Source organism: Podarcis filfolensis (genome assembly GCF_964270895.1).
Source record: "Podarcis filfolensis genome assembly, chromosome: 4".
NCBI classification, from domain to species: Eukaryota; Metazoa; Chordata; class Lepidosauria; order Squamata; family Lacertidae; genus Podarcis; species Podarcis filfolensis.
Genome location: NC_139607.1, coordinates 54089424 through 54110593, shown reverse-complemented (window position 1 = coordinate 54110593; position 21170 = coordinate 54089424). Strand labels below are relative to the sequence as shown.

Below are 21170 nucleotides of genomic sequence, written 5' to 3'. Positions count from 1 at the left end.
ACTTGAAATTCTTCTGATTTCACCTGAGCAGCAACCCTGCAACCCTTGTTTTGGATGAAATTCAGGGGGAACTTGATAGATTGTATGTATGTATGTATTTGATTTTTTTCATGTAATCTGTTTGGACATCAGCATAACCCTTTCCCATCATGGAAGTGTAGAACTTCCTGTCAGCATTTGGTCCTATTAACATATTGACTAAACTCACTCATTTGTCATACAGAGATCTGGTAACCTCTAGGCTAGAGTACTACAGTCCATTATACATAGGGCTGTTTCTGAAGATGTTTCAGAAACTTCAGCTGGTGCAGAATTGGGCAGCTGGGCTGCTCACTGGGGCAAGACAGTTTGAGCATATTACACCGATTCTGACCTAACTGCAATGGCTGCCAATTAGTTTCTGGGCCCAATTAAAAGTGTGGGTGTTGACTTATAACGCCTTAAACAGCTCAGGACTGCAATACCTCAAGGAACGCCACTCCCCATCATCATCATCATCTGAGCCCCTTATTTGTGTTCCTCATCCATGAGAATGGGCCTTTTCTGCGGTGACTCAGCATTTGTGGAATGAACTCAGAGAAGCTCGCCTGGCGCCTTTATTACATATCCTTAGGCACCAGGTGAAAACGTTTCTCTATAACCAGGCCTTTGGCTGAATAATGTTCTATATATAATAATTTAAGGAAAAACAAGATATAAAACAGCCTGTTGCATTATTAAGTGATTATGTATTATTATTTATTATTATTTATTTAATTTCTATACTGCCCTGTACCTGAAGGTTTCAGGGCGGTTTGACCTTCATTGTATGGCAGCTTCCTGAGTTCAGTGTAATCATGCTGAAGAAGAAAATGTCAGGTGACTTCTGATGAGGAAGTGAAAGAATAATTCCATACTGAAAAATCCCTGTTTTTATTCATTTAGAAAGCACATACAGCAATGAATGGGGAAGTAGTAGAGAGAGATGCAAAATAGGTGACCGTACAAATCATTTCAAAAGTAAAAGCGAGACGTTTCCTGGGTGATTTGTAGTACATCAGTCTTATGTGAGTTCTGATACTGCTGTACCGCCTCGAGATTAAAAAAGGGGAAATCACACTGAATTTCTGAGATGTAAGCTGTCTCTTTTTAAAAATCCCTCTGTACAATTGTCTGGTAGGCATAAAAAGTTTTTTGCTTTGCCTTTTACTCAAGATCTTTTCCATGGGGAAAGTTGAACTCATTCAAGCCATGGTTTCTTTTCTCAGTGTCCGCCTCTGATGACAAGTAAGGATACTTGTGAATGACGACCGTCCTTTAGTTCTTGTCCTTTTCTTTAATTTCTTCTGGTGTTTGAGTGAAATTCCAAGTTCCTCCATTATGGCATTGAAAGAAAGACACTAGTAGAAGGTGGGAGATGAAAAAATAATTAAGAATTATGTTTAGTACAGATTGTCACTCTATTTTGCACAATTGATTTTCAACTAGATTCTGAACATACTAACTGGGAAGTTTGAATATCTCAGTTCATTGAGTTAGATTTCTTCCACTATTACTGTGAATTTGCAGAATTGAATTAGGGGTGCGATGTGTAAAGGATTCTTTATGACCCCAGAAATTGTAAATATTGGTTGCTTCTTTATTGAAATGTGTATGTCCCAATGGCAGGAATCTGGCTAATTGGCATTACACAGAAATAAGGGTTGCAAAAGAGTAGAATCACATATTTAATAATATCCAACCTCAGATGGAATTCATGTTGCCCCTTAAAAATCTAAATGAGGATAACCAAGATTTGTTGATTTAGCAGACTTCTAACTTGCATCCAACTGCAAAGCCTTACCAGTTGAAAAAAATAAACTATTAATCAGCATACATTTTTATCTAAATAGCATTGAGCCAAAATATTACAAAATCAATACTTCGGAGCAAAATGGTGCTTGTGCTGTGGTGGGTTTCTGAAAACCCTGAACCATGCGTTTAATTTGTTATTCTGCAGCTGTTTGCAAACTTTGACCCCACAAGAGAAGTGAGCCCCATCAAAGGACTCGAAGAAAGGGAAGCATCCCCACATTGATTAGGCAACCAGATGAATTTTGCTATTTTCCTTTGCTGTGCTGCAGTGACTCACCAGGTTCAGTTGAGTGCAAGAAGAGAGGGAAGCAACACAACATTGCCTAGGCAATGCAAGGAAATACCCCTCTTACTCTTGCCACCAGCACAATGAGTGAACTCTCCCACCCTTGAAGTCTCCTCTGAATAACTGACAAAGGGAGGCAGCAGTGAAGCTAGGATTGGTACCTCAGCTAAGTACAAATTTTGGGGCTAAACTTGCACATACTGATCAAAATCCAAGTTTTGGGATTTTAGCTAGTTCATTACCATGGACTTCAACAGAACAAAATCAGCTTACACCCAAGTACTTAGTCTTATTTTGGTTGCTCATTAGACTGCCCACCACCTGCTCTACCTCATTGTCATTTTGCCCCTTACTGATTTTGTACCAGAAAATGTAGCCAAAATTCTGTCTTTTGTGTTGAACTTTTTTCATGCTTTATTCAGCATGACCAAAATGCAATAGCAAAAGGCTTTTCCAAAGCTTTATTTTCCTGTTTAGGTTTGTGTCATAAACTGTAGGGAGCAAGTAGGGAGCAAGACCAATGCTTGTTTTCTTTCTTTCAAAGAGTGACTAGAACTTCTTAGATAAGTTTTATGCTTGAACAGTTTAAACAGGAACGTTTTAAGCAGCAACATATCACTGTAGTAGTGAGAAGTAACAAAGAAATAGGTTAACAGTAATAAACATTTGTGAGCACCCAGATTATATAGCTAAGTGCCAATACCAGAAGTTGAGTTCTCAAACCCTTGTACAATTTTTTTGTTTTTCGTCTCAAGAATTGCAATCAATTGTTCTTTTGTAACAAAGAGACTAAATTGCAAGAAAGAAACTGGAAAGGACTCGAGCTATAATTTTCTGAGCCTGTTGAGGTATGTAGGAAGACTTGTAGGCAGCCAACAGGGATTTCATTCTTTCCTTTCCCATATACTACACTGAAATGGGAGTTTGTAGTTCCTTTGTTTAAAAACAAAGAAGATGTTTGTGAAGATTACTATGGTGGAAGTGGTGTTTTTCTTTTAATTCTAGTCTATGTCATGCATGGACAGATGGACAACAGAAATTATTGCTTACTGTGAAAAACCACAGCTCATTGAAACGTATCTGAAATCCTCAGAAGCTGCTGCTAGCCAGTGTAAGATATCTCAAAATGTTTAATTAGCATTTGCTATTCAGGAAAGGAAGAATTTAAAAATAAATCCAAAAGCTTAGAGCAGGAGTGGCCACTTTTAGGGCCTGCTGATGTTGCTAGACTACAACTCCCATAATCTCTGACACTTGGACATGCTGACTGGGCCAACTGAAGGGCCACAAGATATCCATTGTAGAAATTATTCTGGTCATGTGGGAATGGGGAAAAAATGGAGTACATCTGAAATGCTCTATGCCAGAATTGTAAGGAAAATGGAGATGGAAAGGTAGCAAGAGTTTCAGTAATATGCTCAAATAATTTAAAATTTATCTTAATTGGATAAGTGAGAGTTTCTGTTTTGTTTTAAAAGCAGCCAATGAGCAGTGTCCGTGTCTATAAATAGTCAAAAAGACACATCTGCTATAATCTAGAGATCATGAGTTGTATGTGGGAAAAGGCTGTTGTGCATGTGTCAGCAAATGGCTGTGTAGCTCTGGTACCATTTATATTGAAAATCCATGTAGTATATAGAAACGTGCAAGGGCAAAGTCAGGCTAATGGGCTGCCTGGTCTGGTGCCAGATTGATTACACGGGAGCTGAATGCAAACCCCATGTGCAAGTTGCATGCCTGTCAGAAATACATCCAACGTGTCCATTGACTTGTTTTCTTTCCTTTGCCAAGATTCCTTTTTATAACATGGAATTTATAAACAAGATACAAAGGTAAAGTGAATACAAGAAAAAACAGTGAGTCATTGATACGCAGCTTGTAGCCATGGTTTAGTTAGCTTACAGAACATGGAAGTCAAGGGGAGTATAGAAATATAGAAATGTTGATCAATTGGCGATGGCATAAATTGGAAGTAGAATTCATAAAAGTATTGCATTAAATTAAATATTACTCTGCTGCCTTGGAACAAACTGAAGGTTACATAAGAGGAGAATAGTGCAATGTTGTGTAAATAAAGGGGGTGAGCATTTAGGACCGTAATTTGAAGCAGACAACTGATGACACTGTGTTGTTCCTAGAATCTTATTTTAAACTAAAAGTTTTATTGATGTCTAAGGTTACAATTCTGATCACAATAACTTTCCACTCAAATCAGTTTAGCTCTGAAGTAGAAGCAATGATAACTGGGGTGTAAGTGTGTGAGCGGTTTTGAAGTTGAACAAGTTGCCTTTAGTGGGTTGTGAAACCTTTGTCCTTAGTGGGTTCCCAATAAGTCCTGGACCTACTGCAAACATTGTCAACTGTGAAAAGTGAAGAATTTTAAGGGGGTGGAGAGAGACAAAATATGAGTGATATTTACTCGAGCAGATGCATTGAAAGGAGTGGCTCAAACACAATCATGTCCATTCATTTCAGTGGGTCTACTCTGAGTAAAACTTTGTTGACTACAACTCTACAATATTTACACTGGCCATAGTACAGATGATAGATGAGATTTCAGTTTTAAAGAATGGGCTCTGTAAGCACAGTTCCAGATGCTGGATCAGGGAAGGGAAACAGCTGGTGCAAGCAGTTTCCCATTCTAAATGCATGGAAGCATGCTTTCACACATGTAATGGCCCCAACTGGATTGAGTTTATTTATTAGTTTGAAAGATAGCATTGCATTTTGCCCAAAACATTCTCATAATTCTGTTTGGAAAATACAACACACTGAAGCACAAGTAAGGCTAACTAATTGAAGTGATATGAAAATGGACAGTGTTATCAGATTATGATGCTATACTAGAGTAATTTGGAAACCGGATTCATTACTGGCTTGTGAAGTCTAGCTATTTTATGACATATAAATACTGCAATTTATTTGGTAAGTTCTATCAATTGGATTTTAGTTAGAAATATATGATTTTTTCAAAATCTTGACTTCACAGACACAAAGCTGTCAGCAAAGAATGGAACTGTCTGTATCTGTGCGGTGGTTCTCAGAAGTCAACAGGCACCTGAAAGCTTATGATTGGATAAGAAAGAACAGCATTGGCTTTTAGTGCAGGTAAAACTTATTATCTAAAATCCTTGGTTTCAGGTGCTGGTACTCTGATTAGTTCTGCCAGGATAGAATGCAAACAAATTTATCTTACCTGAAAATGCTGAATCATGCAAAAAGAATGGTAAAAATTTATTGACCCCAATCCAAAAACAGATGTAAGCAGCAAGGCACATACTGGTGGAGTGATCCAAGACAACAGACCTTGCAATGTAGATAGGAATTCCGTATTTTTTGCACCATAACACTCACTTTTTTCCTCCTAGAAAGTAAGGGGAAATGTCTGTGCGTGTTATGGAGGGAATGCCTACGGGTGGTGGTGGGGATCTGCTGCAGTCGTGAGCAGAGGATCCATGGTTCCCCTTCCTTCCCTCCTCCGTGGCTCACTTTGAAACAGCAAAGCGGGAGAAGAGCCGCTGAGTGGGGAGGAGAGAGGGACAGCGAGCCTGCTTCTTTAAAGGAGCAGTTCCGGTTGGTTCCTTTAAAGCAAGCAGGCTCTCTGTCCCTCTCTCCTCCCCACTCAGCTCGCTAAATAGCAGCAAAGTTTTTCAACTCGCTAAGCCGGGGATGAGCGGGGAGGAGGGAGAAAAGCAGAGCCTGCTTGCTTTAAAGGAGCAAAGCGGGAGAGGAGAGGAGCCTTCTCCCCTTATACCCCTCTTCTTCATTATTAGCAGCATCCTTCTCCACCCACCCCACACATGCTCCTTGTCCCTTGAGTGCTTTTCCTTCCCTCCCCACTTAAAACGTGGTTACAAAGCATGGATTCACATGGATCCTCAGGATTTTTGCACTGGGTCACCCCAAATTCACCATCAGATCACATAGCATGTCCATGGCTACATCTTGCACCAAAAAAATCACGCACCCACTGTTGCCTGGGGCCGCAGTGGTGCAAAAACATGGTTACAAAGCATGGATCCACATGGATCCTCAGGATTTTTGCATTAGGCTACTCCAAACTCACTGTCAGATCACATGCCTGTGGCCACAGCATGAACCACAAAAATCATACATCCACTGTTTCGTTTAGAATATTTTTTTTCTTGTTTTCCTCCTCTAAAAACTATGTGCGTGTTATGGTCGGGTGCGTGTTATAGAGCGAAAAATACGGTAACATCCTCATAAAAGAGAATGGATAGGGATGTATGTTTCATTCCACATGGTTAGACAAATGAAAACGTGGGCCTGCTCCAAACCAATGCATTGTGGATAGGGATTACATCTGATGTGTAGGAGCCCTTTCCAATGTATCTTGTACAGTGGTACCTTGGGTTACAAACACCTCAGGTTACAAACACTTCAGGAAACACTCCACTAACCCGGGTTAAGAACTTTACCTCAGGATGAGAACATAAATTGTGTGGTGTGGCGGCAGCGGGAGGCCCCATTAGATAAAGTGGTACGTCAGGTTAAGAACGGTTTCGGGCTAAGAACGGACCTCCGGAACGAATTAAGTTTGTAACCAGAAGTACCACTGTATTTTACCAAACAACAGTTATTAATTATAACATTCTGTTACACTGTGATGTGGCATTTAGAATGCATTTTTAACTATACCAATCTTCAGGATGACTGGAGAATCATCCAACAGTTTGAAGATAAAGCCTTGGTAGAAAAAGCTTAAAAGTATTTTAGACACTCAAGTGGTAGGTATGCCTAGTAGGATTTTTTTTTTAATCTTTGAAAAGCAGCTCCTGATAACATACCACAACCTGCTTTTGTAAGTCCTCTCACTTTCAAAAGCCATTTGCTATTTGACACGTGGGGCTACTATAAGAAACTCTAGCCCAGAACTGACTTTAACACAGTGGGTAGTATTCAACTGAATAATTGTGCTGGCAGAAGGATTAGCAAGAATAAAGGGGGTTCCCCCCCTTCACTACATTCTGCCCTCAAATCTGCTTCAGAGGGTTTTTGGGGAAACCCAGAAGAGATTTAGAGAGGGGCTGTGGGGAGGAGAGGGAGAGAAAGTTCTATTGTGGAAGAATAAATCCTTGTGCTGACTTAGATTAGTGCTGTGTTGAATACAACCCACCACGTTTTTCTTTGGATTCCAGCCAAAATATGGTTTCCTGCTAATGTACATTGTTGAAGAGGTATGCCTTAGGTGCACACACCTTTGCTTTACTGTAACTATACAGTATGGATTGAGGGTTGTGTTCGAATCCCTCGTTCCTCCCGAATTAATTTGCCACAGTCTAACTCCGTAGATAAGGTAGTCCCAGAAGTGGAGTTGGATGGATGCGTTTGCTTGCACTGCAGTCCATAAAAGAAACAAAAGGCCTTTTCGCATGCAGAAAGGAAAAGATGGAAAAAAGAAAAATAAAGATAATAATGGTTAAGCAAACCAACAAGAAAGTTTAAAATAAGAATGATACCAAAACTATAGGAAATGGGAAATGAAAACTGTCAAAAATACGAAAAATTAATGGCCCCTCCAGACAACCTGTTTATTGAGCATTCATCAATATTTTCTTGCACAAAGCTTATGTGGAGGATTGATTATATATTGTCTTTACTGAGCATTTATCCTGATTTGCTTGTAGGGTGTTTGTATGTCTTCCTGTATGTTCATTCCATACTTTTCACTGTATTTCCCTATCTCTTTCCAAACAACAAAAAGTCATTTAAAAATGGATTTGTTGTGTTAGGGTGAAAGAGCCCTTTAATCCACGCTTCATTAAGCAAACCTAAACTTCCAGTGTGTGCTTGAATTCCTGCTGCAAAATAGTGGCAGTCTGGAGGTGCCATAAGTTAACCTTTGAAGATCATGTATATTTGTACTTTAGATTATTAAATGTTCATATTTTCACGAACCAAGCAATCTGTATGAATGCTTTACCCTTCACAGTTCTCTTAATTGTTTCACTGAATAATGATAGAAGAGCAGAATAATACCCATATTACCATTTACCAGGGATGCATATGAGATTTTCTTCTGTGATTTTGGGGTTCTGAGTTACCTGAACTTTTTAAAAGAGCGGCAGTGATGTGTTACCGATCCACCATTTTTCTGGGTTTGATTCTCTGACTTCTCAAACTTCTGCACATGCAGAGAGTTTGATGCAGTATCCAGCTTGTACTTCCACCCCCCAAAAAAAAATTTCTGCTGACACCATGCAAAAAGGAATCTTGATAAGATTAGCTTGTGTACATTGATTAAATCAGAGCACAAAAAAGAATCTTGATGACCATTAACATTTGCACATAATCTCATAATGAAAACAAAGAAGAAAGTTATGCCAACATTAATTTTCTAAATTTTTCAAGGTAAATTTTAAGGCAGACATTACAGTATACAGGGCAGAACCTACCAACCTGCATAATGATAATGATAAACAAAATAGGGGAAACTGCTCATCCACCCCTGCTCTTTACAAGTTTCTGCCATACAGTGAGATGATTTTACATAAATGTCAGAATTCTCCTCTTGTGATGCACAGAATGCTGATCCGTACATATCAGTTTATCAGTTTCACTGAAATGAATGTGTTGTTTCTTACTGGCTTCAAGACTGTAGAAAACAGATGCCACCCAGCAAACACTGTTCTTGTGCAGTCCCCAGTCATTTTAACAGGATTTGCATAGAAGCAACTGACCTTTACTGTATTATATAGTTGCTCTAATAACAAAGCAACCATCTATCAGGCAACTCGCCATGCATTATTTGCTAATTTTAAGGTAAAAATGTTCCAAAGGTAGGATTATAAATATAGATTTCAAAATAGCAGGCTGATTCTATCCATAGTGGTTCAGACATGCAGAGCCTCAAGCCACGGTGGCTGCAGCAGCCTCCTGCATTATTCGAGCAGAGCTGGAAAGCTCTCTGTTGCTGCATAGCAAAGGAAACACCCATGCTATAATCTCAGGATCGGCCACGGCTTTTCCAGAAGTAATGAATTGAAGCCACTGTGGCAGCTTTTATGATGGGCATGTCAGCAACACCTCTGAACCTCATAGAGACGTTGTAACCTCTCTGTTTGAGGAGCAGGTGCCAAGGCACTGTTCTCTTGTACTAGTGTTGGGAATTTAGCTCTCGATCATCTGCTTTGGTTTCATTATAGGATGTCCCAAATCAACTGGTACATACATTTCCAGCTGGAAATACAGCAAGGCTACATCCAGAGCTAGATATTTCTGCCTTATTTCCTTCCAAGCCAGCCTATGCTTGATTTCTGACAATAAAACAACAACTGTGTGCAATATTAACTGTGCCAAAAAGTTCTGCACAGTTTTGCCAAGTATCAAAAATTGGATGGAGCCCTTGGTACTTCCCTCTCCTCATTAACAAATGTACACAAGGCAGTGCCAGAAAGTCTGGCAGACTGTTAGTGGAGGAGTCTGACTCATAGAGCCTATTCTAAAGCTGAGATTCCCATGGGAGCTCTTGCACTGAAATGCCAAAGCGTGCAAAAACCTAACCTGGGTCTTGACCTGCTTCTTAGGTAGGTAGCTTAAGCGCTGCATTCTGCCTTGCAATGAAACAGTTATGCAGAAAGAGGCCGAGATAGACTCTCGGCAAGTACTGTATTGCCAGGTCACAACATAACCTTGACAGCTGCTGCTGGCAAATGACCCTGTATACAAAGATAGTCCTTTGGAATCTATGGAGAGGGAGCAGTTTTGGGGTTCAGTCTCCCAATCTCAAACCACACGCAAACACATTTTTGTACCACACAGACTCACTCAAACTCTACCTACCTGTTCGATGTCACTGTTTTTCCTCGATTTGTAAATAAATTCTCCAATAGCTACAAACACAGAAAGAACAAGTCCTGCTGCAAGCACTATGAAGATGCCCCCAATGTTCTCCACACCAAGGGCACTGGCTTCTTTGCTGTCCTCCTCAGGGCAACCATTGCCTCGCCACCACTTCTCCTTCATCATGTGCAGCTTTCCTTCCTCTTGTAGCTGGAGAATGGCAATAGTGATTTTGTCTCTGTAAGGAGAGCCTGGGCAGGGTGGGAGGGAAGCAAAACAAGGAGGATTGAATATGACATTCAGGCAAGAGCACAGGCAAAAGTAGAGTTACCAGTCTGATCCAGCTCTTTGTATAGCAGTAGTAGTAGTAGTAGTAGTAGTAGTAGTAGTAGTACTAAGTTGACATTATCAAGAGCACTAAAATATACAATGTGCATTCAAGCATCCAGAACTGGACTTTGTAACAATGTTACTTATGCTGGTTATCCATATTGCTTGTTATACCACACGGAATGGGCAATAGTTCTTTTTAATCTTTTTGAATCTTGGTGATTTCTTTGTTCAGCCGTTGATCCCATGGCTTAGTAGGACTTTGACCTGAGATCCAATTTTCTGTTCGTTGAGTAACACTGCTCTTTATCCAAACGGAAAGTATTGTAATATTACAGCCAGACACCTGAACCTTTAATTTATCCAGCACTGATCAGGCCTCAATCACAGATAAAGTTCTCAGTGTTAAGAGTTCAATCCTGAAACATGTATAGTATTAATGTAGAAAGTACCTTGAAGTGTCGGTTTTCTAACTGTTCCATCTATGTAGAAGAATATTTTCCTAATATTTGGACAAAATAAACTTTTCTATCCCTTCCTATAACCACCACCACCTGTTAGTGGCAAGGCTGACAAAGTTGTCAGATGTCTGTAAATCCTGGAGAAACCTGACTTTCCCATCAGTCATCTTGTGCATTTGTTTTTTGTTGTTGGCAGTTCAACAACACTGCAAAGCAATAATGCAAGAAAACATTTGAGTTTGTTGACTTTGCAAGCATTGTAGCTTATGAAATATTTTAACTTTTTTGTTTTGTTTCAATTGTGTGGATGACATTGAGATTATTGATTTCACCATAAACACACACATATCTTCCCAAATCTTTCTTTAAATTCATATTAATCATATAAGAAACCTCTTATAACTACATCCCCCAGCTGTATTTCTGATGCATACGTTCTCCCTAAGGAGCTACCATCTGTTCTAATTTATTCCTTCATTGTTTTGGGCTTGAAGCATAGAATCTTTATCACTGCCCTGAAATCTTTACAGTGCATCAATCATTATCTTGGAACCTTTGCATTTTCTCCTGGGGGCAGTGGTTGACGACTGCTGTCATCAAAGAAATTCAAATACAGTCTGAAACATTAGTCAAAATGCAACAATACTTTACAAATTAAGAGAACTTGGATAAACCTAGTCCTAAAAGCTAATCTAGAATCCTAATATTAAAAATCAGCAGCATTAAACTGGAATGATGAACTGACACAATTGTTCAAATTTACTGAAATTATTGAAAGTATTTATTAGTCATATTAAGGTTGTAGCTCTACATGCGTGGAGAACATGGCCCAGGGGGCTCCCCTAGACTTCCAGTATAATTACTCCCTTTCATGCCAAACATGCCATTGTTGTGCTAGGTGTGGTCCAATGTACCCAGATGACTGGGGCCTTGCTGGGCTTTCCCTAAGAGGCCTTGTGCCTGGCTTTACTCTTGCTTTTTCTGAGAGCAGCCTGCATATTATGAATCTGGAGAAGAATAAGCTGCTAGATGTTACAAGGAGAGGCCTGCACTTGACATGAAATCTACTCTTTCCTCTATAGGACCAAGGACACTGAGGAACAATTATCATGTTTTCAAAGTACAGAAGGAGAAAGGAAAGGGCAACTGTCCCCCTCAAAGTACCCATCTCCATCTATAACTTCTTCTGATGAAAAAGGCCCCAGCCTGGCTGCCCTAGTAGCCCACCTTGGTGCCTTAAAGAAGGCAAGTACAACCAAGGAAGCAAAAATAGCTGGTAGGGAAATAGGGCAGGAAATGCTAGAAACTACCAGGTCAATGCAATTGATCTTGCTGCTGTTGAGGCCTGGGTTTTAGTTGAACCTCTACGGGAGGAAAGTTCCATCAATTTCGAACGCCTCTTTGTTTTTTCTCGTTATTAAAATGAGAAGAAGATATAAAAGAATATAAAATAATAGCTTGTGGGGCTTATTTGGATATATTTGTGAAAAACATTGGAACTCTTTCGACCTACCAGAGCTCTTGCAAAGCAGTGAATGTGTCAGATAAAAAGGATTTTAATTTACCTATCACAGTCTAGCAATCACCACTGATATTCATACACTTCTTACCAATGGGAGTTCCTACGCCATAACCTTTGGAATCAATGAGCCCTCCAATCTGGGTGAGATTACAGTTCCTCTGAGTGACGTATTCTATGCTAGTTGATTCCATCAGCAGAGCATAGTCGGTGGTGAGCACACGCTGGATTCCCTCGTCATTGTTCTTTACCAGCGCTGTCTGCTGCCTGCTGCTCATGAATGCCCACATTTTCTCATAAGTTGATATTTTGGATTTCTAAGAATAGAAGTCACAAGCGTCAGAAATAGGTCCTATTCACACGCTATATATATATATTTAAACCCTCACATTGCTAGTTGGCATCAGCTCTAGTTGTTGAGTGTAGGAGAATCTTTTGAGAATTGGGAATCTTTTCCATTCAGATATATTCTGCTGAATGTAGCCTTATGGGTCAGCACTTTTACAAATTTCCAACAGCTAATATAATGAGCACATGGCTTCTTTTAACACCATTTGTCACAAAATACCATAGAGGCCTGTGGTCTGTTTGTGACCCAGTGAGACCTACAATGGAAAACTGATGGACAGTACAGAACAATTACTGCCAGGTGTTCTATAGGAAAAGAGCTGTGCTATTGCTCAGCTGTGATAGAATGTACTGTATTGTTCTTAAAAATAGTCCAGTCTGATAAAGACAGTTTGTCAGCTTCAAACAAAAATATAAAGACAAACTAATAAAAAAGAATTCAGGAACTTAAAAGAGTGCTCAGGATAACCAAGGCCCCTGGTCTCCATTATAAAATTGCAGGTGAACTGTTTAATTATTGAATATTCAAAATACAGGTTTTAATTTATAGAGCCCAAAACACAACTGTGTTTTCTTTTATCCATAAAGAACATTATAGTCCCAGCCTTGTTCTTCCATCACTGACTGGGATATGATCTTTTGCTAGTGATATCTGCTATTCAAATCAATTATACATCTCTATTTGCTGGAAAACACGAGGTTTTTTTTAAAAAATACTTAAGAAGTTGAGATTTGCATACAGAATATCACTTTGGGTGGTACCAGGATCTTACATGGTGATGCTTATATTTCTAGTCTTGCATAGAAACCAGTACATTTCCAACATGTTAAAAGGATCCTCTTCCATAAATCTTTAACGAAACAGCTTGTGAATAAAGTCCCTATTGCCTTCACCAAACAAGAGTCGAATCCCATTACAGAGTCTTTATATTCATGGATGGGTGTAGCCAATACTTTGCGAGACAGGATGTCTCTGTAAATATAATCTACTGGGATGGCCCCAGGGCAGTGAGATGTTACCTTATCTTTAAGCAGAAACTTAACCTTAGACTTTTCAGTATTTGAACTTTTACTATGTCTCTTCTAGTATGCTATTTTAAACAAAACATTGTTTTTGACTTAAATGTCAAGGTTATTTTGTACGCATTGAATACCATCGCAAACACTTGTATAACCCATATTTTACTGTAGGGCAACATAAATTTCCACATAATTGCAATATGGAAAGACACACACGTTCTGGCAACACAAATCTGTAATTAATTAGCAAAACTGGTTTCAGTGTGCCAAATTACAGTATTTATCCTTACGGCAGTATTGTGAAATAAGTAATTTATTAATTGATTCCATTGATTAATCACCTAATTAAAATATTTCTCTAGGTGACAAATAAAATAATATACAAAATTAAGACAGTGCTACAGTTCAGTAAAACCAATAAAATCTACCTCACAACAATTCGGTAACAAAAAGGAATTATGATTCTGTATTTAGAAGCAAACAAGGGCAGAGAGAGAGAGAGAGAGAGAGAGAGAGAGAGAATGACTTAAAGCATCACTAGCACTGCAGCACAACTTAGAAGTGATTCGTGTGGCCATCAGGCACATGGCAATTTCTGGAAATTAACTTCAAATCAATTCCATGTTTTGTTATGACCAGTGGTTTTTAGCAAATAAATTTGACTGACTGACATTGCAAGTGTTTTGCCATTCTCCCTCAGTGGCCTGGTTGTTTGTGTTGGCATTACGCTGCCACACAAATGTACAGGCTTTTTGCATGCATCACAGTCCACATTGTATCTGGCTGGGTGAATCTGTTCTCACCTGTGAGACATGACCAGGTCTTAAGTGACAAGCCTGCACTCTTCTGACTCCTGTTCATCTACTCCTAGCACCAGTTGGGTGTCCTCTGCAGCTTCCATGAGGCTCTCCTCTCCTAGGAGAGAACTGGGATTCCTGCCTCTCCATCCAGAGGTGTTGGATCTGAGGAAGGGTGAGGATTTCTTTCCTCCAGCCTTGGCTCCAGCACTTCAGCCTCCCCCTCTTCCTCCCTCTCCTCATTGCCTGCCAGCCCAAGCCTGACACCATCTCAGGGCACTTCCAATATTTGTCATGCCCTGAAAGCTTTGCTACCATTCTTTCCTGGTATGGGCTTCTGAGGGGCAATACCTTTCTTGTATAGTGGCATTTCAGCTTCTCTGTGTTGCATGATTTATAAGTGTTCACAGTATTAAAAAAACATTTCGGCTGTAGCCTCTAGAGCCATCTTAGCAAAAACATGTTTATAAATGCTAAAGGAGAAATGTACATAGTTATCATAAGGAAAAAAATGGGGAAATGGTTTAAAAATACAACTATTCTTTAATTCTATTTATTTTGATGCTTTTATGGAGAACACCAACAGAATAACAATAGAAAGTACTAAATACTAATGCAGTTAGTTTATTAATCTCATTTCCAAGCAGCAAGGAAGGCTTTATTTATGAACAAGGGTATCAAGGAAGTTTGTCATTAACTGTATTTTTGCAGATGTGTTAATACACTTAGATATTGCTAGTTTTTAGAAGAGTCAGAAATATAAATGTTGAGAACCCCAACCCCACAGTTTCACTGTGAACTTGTAAATGTGTGGTCAGTAACTGAAAGCAGCCATTTATAAAGTTATGGTGGCAACCATAGAAATCTGTTCGCAGAAAACAGCAGAGATAGCAGGAGCACATTCCTTTCCAAATTCCCATAGCTTTGTCAATCTGTCACAGCGTCTTTACAGTGATAGCTTCTTAAAGGTTAGCTTTGCCTCTGTGCACCATGCTTAGATCCCACAGTGGGGATGTGGATAACTATAATTACCTGCATCTGCTCAGGTGTTTCCTCCCTGAGATTACCAACTGCTGTTTATATAGCTCTGCCATATTCATAGCTTGTTGGCATAATCAGGCTCAGAGCATGAAACTAATAAACTGAGAGCTGCCCCTGTGAACTAAATTAAATTTAATGTGATTATTCCAGAATAAAATGTGTTAGAATTGAAGACGTGGTTTATTTTATGAGTTAAAGGTGCAAACCAATGGTCCCTGGGCGTGTGTCCCATAAAATTCTGGCAGATCTCCTCTCGGAAGCCCCCTCCCAGGAAATGTGGGAAGGGCTGCTACTATTACCTCATCACCATTGATACTCCAGGGACAAGAGAGTGTAAAATATATTTGGTTTATATCTATATAACATAGTTTTGAAATTATATAATTATGTAATTTTGTTTATATTTCCTTAGTTGTGGTACATCTTTCCAACTAGTTCAGATAGATAACTGCCAGAGTTGGTCCAAATTAGCCCAACATAAGTGCCAATTTGATATTGTGTGTAATTCTGCCAATGACACAAAGCAAAGGCAACTGGTGATATATCACTTGGGATTCTATAGACTGACTAGCCACATTTCCCCCAATTTGTCTTTTATTGCAGTAAGTTTTGGCTGTTTCCCAAATGCTGAGCTGGAGTTCTGAAGGGCTTACTGGTGGCTCCAGTCTATTTTGGGCTGCTTGTGCAGTGGAGGGTTCCTTTGCAGGCTGAGCAGTATGGCTTTGAGCAAAGATCTTTGAGTTCGGCAATGGAACAGTGCAGGTCACACACAGTTTCCCGCAGCTATTCCGACATAAATATCTCAGGTTCATTTGATTTCTCCATTCACATTTACTATCTAGTTCAAGAAAAAATGTCACCTGATAATGCAAACACTATCTTACCTTGAAGAAGGTCATAGTTGAGCCATCTCTAACAGCTCCGTATTCTATCTTAGTTTGCTTTGCCAGATCATCTGCAGAATCAATGGGGGATTCCATTCTCTCAACAGTCAAGAAGGCGGCCAAATTAGCAGTGTAGGATGAGATTATGATCAAGGTGAAAAACCACCATATTCCTCCAACTATTCTGGTGGAAAGAGCTTTTGGCATGAGCTCAGATCCTATATAACACCATCAAAACATTTGTATTACAATAGGCTGAAATAAATGTCAAACTAGTTCTACGGACTTATGTTTAGGAACATGCTAAATGTATGAACAACAGACTACAATGATTTGATGTAATAATTGCGGACATACAGAGTTAACACTAAACAAGGAAACATACTTTGAAAAAGAAGTATGAATGCTAAATGATAAACACATGGATGTCCTTGGGTCTGAATTCCAAATTCACCCCCCCCAAATTCTTTGTCATTAATAATATATCTAAATTGCTGTTCCCAGTAACATAATTGGGCTCTGATGCTGAACACACTTACTCAGATGTAAGTTTCATTGACATTACTGTAATAAATGTGGTTAGGAACAGGGAACTTATATTAATGTGAATTATTTTCCTTCCACCTCAGTAATGGCTTGGTACCACGAAATCACATGGAGGAATAGGCTTACTTTAGTAACAGCTACAGAGCTTAAATGGGTAAGAGGAAAAAGGGGGGAAACACATAAATTGTCTTTTAAATATACAGTTAAGCTCTTAGGGACAGTTAAAAGTGAGAACCCTAAGCCATAATGGACAACTGCGGTGAAGCAACACAAGATGCAGCAAGCTTAGGACAGTAAATGGATAATTTTCATGTTATTTCATTGTTGAAAGTAAAATTCTTTCCCCACATTAAAGATTTAGTTCTATCTATATGTTTATTGCATTAATTTGAACCCATTTTCCCATCCCTGCCCCAGTAAAAATGGTTCCAACTTAATATTTGGTGCTCATTGGATGACTTTATGAAGTGATCCCATTAAATATATATAACCATTTTTAGAGAGCCTGCTGACATCCAGGCCCTTCAGAATTAACAAATTCTCACAGGACCACTTCAACATCACTGCCAGGTCAAAATGTTATGTCAGAATCAGCCCTGTTTGCCCTGCATAGCCTTTCAATGCACGGAAGACAGAAATATTATTAAAAGTTTTCTTGAAGCACCATGAAGTCAGTCTATTCTTCATGGCTGAGCTGACAGACAAGCATATTAGCAAATCAAATACTGATTCAAGATGTTTGCACAGCCCTCTCCTGCACATTCCCTTTGCCTTTCCCATACTTGCTTGCTTCCCCTTCCTATTCCTGCTTTATCCAGGGAAAATTAACAAAGTGCCCTTCAGCTTCTGGGCAAAACGTAGACATGAAGTTAATACTCGCACACATTGTTAAACTCATGGGTGCAAGGTGGGCTCAGGCTTCCTTGTAGCAGCTATTATACAGGGCTGGAACAAGGGATTGTGCCACCTGAAGCAGGCAGAAATATTGCTGCCATGCCACCTCTTCTCACCCTCCCATCCTCCTCTTTGCAGCAACAGCGATGGTGCTCTTCTTCCTGCGCTTCCCCATGTCTTCTCCCCCCTGTGTTCTTCTCCAAAAAATGCACTAGCAACATCATCACTAGAGGGAGGTTTATCTGCCTCCCTCTTTCCTCCTGCCCCCTGGCTCAGTGCCTCACTATGTGGAAGGGTCAAAAGTGGCCAGGAGAGAGGCTGTTTAAACTTATAAACTTTTCAAAAGATGCTTTGAAGTTACTTAATGTTTTTCCAATGCTCAGACCCTTTCTTGCTAGGGGGCAGACAGGCATCTAGCGGTGTTGCAGCAGCAGCAGCAGGACCACTGGCCAATAATGAGATGAGTTGGGGGCACTTGGGATTGGGACAGTTCACTGCGTTCCTATGACCATAGCCCAAAACAGTTGTCTCATTCCTCCTCATGTTTGGGTTGACCCTGTATTTGCATAATAGAAACTGAGCACACCAAGTTCATCAACACAGTTAACATCACATCTAGTGTGGCTCCCCATTCTGGGAACCAGCCAGTAGAGAGCTTTGCTAATTTTCACCAGGTATAGGAGGGGGATGTAGCAACAAGGGAGAGAACAAGGAACCGGGCAGGGTCTGTATGCTCATCTTTTTAGTTTCAGCTGGGAAATCACATTTGTGTATCTTCTCTTCAACTGCAAGTCTCTGCTCCTACTGAATTTACAGTTGAGTCAAAGTACATGCTTAAATGCTTATTGGACTAAAGCATACATCAGCATGTGGTCAAATTTTGAGCTGGATACTAAACACTTGATACAATTTGTTCAGCAAACATTTTTTGGCACTGAAGTGCTGTGCCTTCTAAGACAATTATGTGAGATGAATACAAAAGATCGATGGCCTTGGCAGATTTATTAGTTTATAAACTGTATGGCTGGAAAAAGACCATCATTTTCCAAATGATAGCTGAAAAATAAAACTTCTCTTTATATCAATATGTCTGTGCTAAGAATGAGTCAAGGCTCCAAGCATGTTGATGTAGGCATTTTGAGCGTAATTGATGGGAATTTGCTCCAATTACTTAGAGTTAAGTGGGTGCCTCTGATTCTATTCTTTCATTTTGTGTTGTATTCTATGTACATACATGGAACGATAACTTCCATTTTATGGGGAATACTTGCCAAACACACGTTTCTTTGTAAATGAGATTGGGATCTGCATATTTATGGCACATGCAGAGCTGCTTAAAAATTAACAGCCTGATCCAGCAAAGATCTGCACATAGAGGCAATCTTCCATGTGTGCACCCAGTGCAGATATGCAGCTAAAGAGCAATACTCAGCCGAGTACCACTGAACTAAATGGATTTGTTTGTTTTGTTTTGGATATGAATGATCATCTCAGCCCAGGGTCACTAGTTGTCTACAGTAAGAGCTGGATAGTGCCTGTTTAATGGGATTGTACTCCTCGTTACTCAGAAGCAAGTCCTTCCTGAATTTAACATGACTTACCTTCCAGTGAGTAGATGTAGGATTGCAGCCAAAGCTTCCTATTAATCTCAGAAATGCTATTTTTAAAACCAGTATCTTTATCTCCACTATAATTCTTTTCCTGGCACTCCAACAATACAATTTATTTTTACACACACCAACTCTTCCAGGGGTGATGCCCTTAGATTTGATCTGCAGCTGATCTAAACCAGCACAAGAAGCAGCTGCAAAGAGTGCTGATTCAGTTCCTCATGAAAACATTATTTACTAAAAGCTCAGCAAAGGAATATAAATTATGTAGACACTGATGTAATGCCACATTTTAATGAATATAGATGGTAATAATGGCTACCTACATTTCAGAAACCATTGCAACTTGGAAGAATAATCTAGAAAATTGGTTTCCTAGATAGTGTTCCACAATAAAACACTGAGAAGTTTTGAAAGGTTTCAACCTCTAGCTAATTCTAATTTCTTTCTCTCCTCTGATTTCCTATCATAAGGAAACTCAGTTGCTTGAGTGAAAACAGAAAGTCTGCATTTTACCTCTTTTAGATTTGGTTAGGTTGAAAATTGCTGAGCTTGTAAAGTGTCAGTGGACACCATCAGCAACTGCCTTAAGCAAGTAAGAAGCTGAAGGCAAGCAATTGGCTCACAGGACCATGATGACTTACAAATTTTGATTGCTGATTCAGCACAGCTAAAGAATGAACACCTTTAGACCTACCTGGGTAGCATACAGATCTTTTTACAAGATATTCAAGAGAAATCATTGCTGTCTTTTGCCTCAGTCCAGATCCTCATGCAAGCTCTGATGCATACATGAAGCTCTTCTATGTGCAATTTCCCCTAGTAATCTTTTTGAGGGGAGCAGACCTGTAAGTGTAGAGCTTTATTGTTGCCCCATTCATCCCAGTGAAGTGCATGAGTTAAAGCACATGTGAATTAGGAGTTCTATATGTGCATCAGAGTTGTGGCACATACAGAAAATTGCTGGATCAGAAGGTTTTCTTCAGGGGACCTAAGATTCAAAATATGCTTAACAGCCTGATCACATTCATGGGTTGGTTTTTTTTCTTGCGTAAGCCCTATGGAGTTCTCTTTTTTATTATTTTATTATTATTACTATTGCTATTATTATTGTGATTTTGTTACCAAGCACAGGCTTGTGTTATGACACTAAAATACTATATGTGTCTAAAGGAAGAGTGTCATTGAGTTTAGGGGGATAAATGGACATGGGACTGCAGCCTTAGCCTTATTTCATTCATAAGATATTGCTCTTCAAAGCAGCACGCTGTACTCATTTCAGAGGAATTTCACTGTCATTAAATAGGCTAGTAAGGTGGGAGCCATGACCTGTGTAGCTTTCTATACATTGTCAATTAATTTGCCAAGTATTTTGATAACCTTTCAAAGAAAATATGCTGTATTTGTATAGAGAACTTAAATAAGAGGTGTGAGAAAATAGTGCTATTATTAAGAACCAGAGTCAGACAATACTTGCTGAAGACTCTCTAGTGCCTTTTTATGGCAGACATGACAGCCAATCCTGATCCAGACTTTGCTCACGCTCTGTAGAAAAGAGAAAGTCTGATCATCACATTTTAAAATGTAATAAACCAGTGGCTTCCAATCAAGCACAACAAGCAGCTTCTGTTAACAAGAAAGAGCATAACAATAGATGCAGAGGTTAGCAACCATTCATCTCTTGTTCAGACTCTACATGTTAATGATGGTGCACTTACAGTCCACACGTACCACAAGTTTGTACATGGAAACATTTGCTTCAACTTACAATTTTGGTTTTTTGCTTTTAAAGCTTCTT

The 21170-nt window shown here is 39.4% G+C and overlaps 1 protein-coding gene across 6 annotated transcripts in view; it reads right to left on the bottom strand.

The window, feature by feature from the left end:
• Positions 1-893: 893 nt before the first annotated feature.
• The window catches only part of GRIK1 (glutamate ionotropic receptor kainate type subunit 1), a 150880-nt gene continuing 130603 nt past the window's right edge, over positions 894-21170 (bottom strand). For 4 of the 6 annotated variants that reach the window (XM_083611276.1, XM_083611279.1, XM_083611275.1 and 1 more), the window contains 4 exons: positions 16323-16540; positions 12324-12549; positions 9923-10173; positions 894-1379 (listed from right to left, as the gene is read on the bottom strand). In XM_083611276.1, coding sequence (XP_083467402.1) covers positions 1224-1379; positions 9923-10173; positions 12324-12549; positions 16323-16540 — 851 coding nt within the window. In that variant the 3' untranslated portion in view covers positions 894-1223. Of the gene's footprint in view, positions 1380-7338; positions 7505-9922; positions 10174-12323; positions 12550-16322; positions 16541-21170 lie in introns of all 6 variants that reach the window. The other 2 variants (XM_083611277.1, XM_083611280.1) reach the window with 1 other exon arrangement.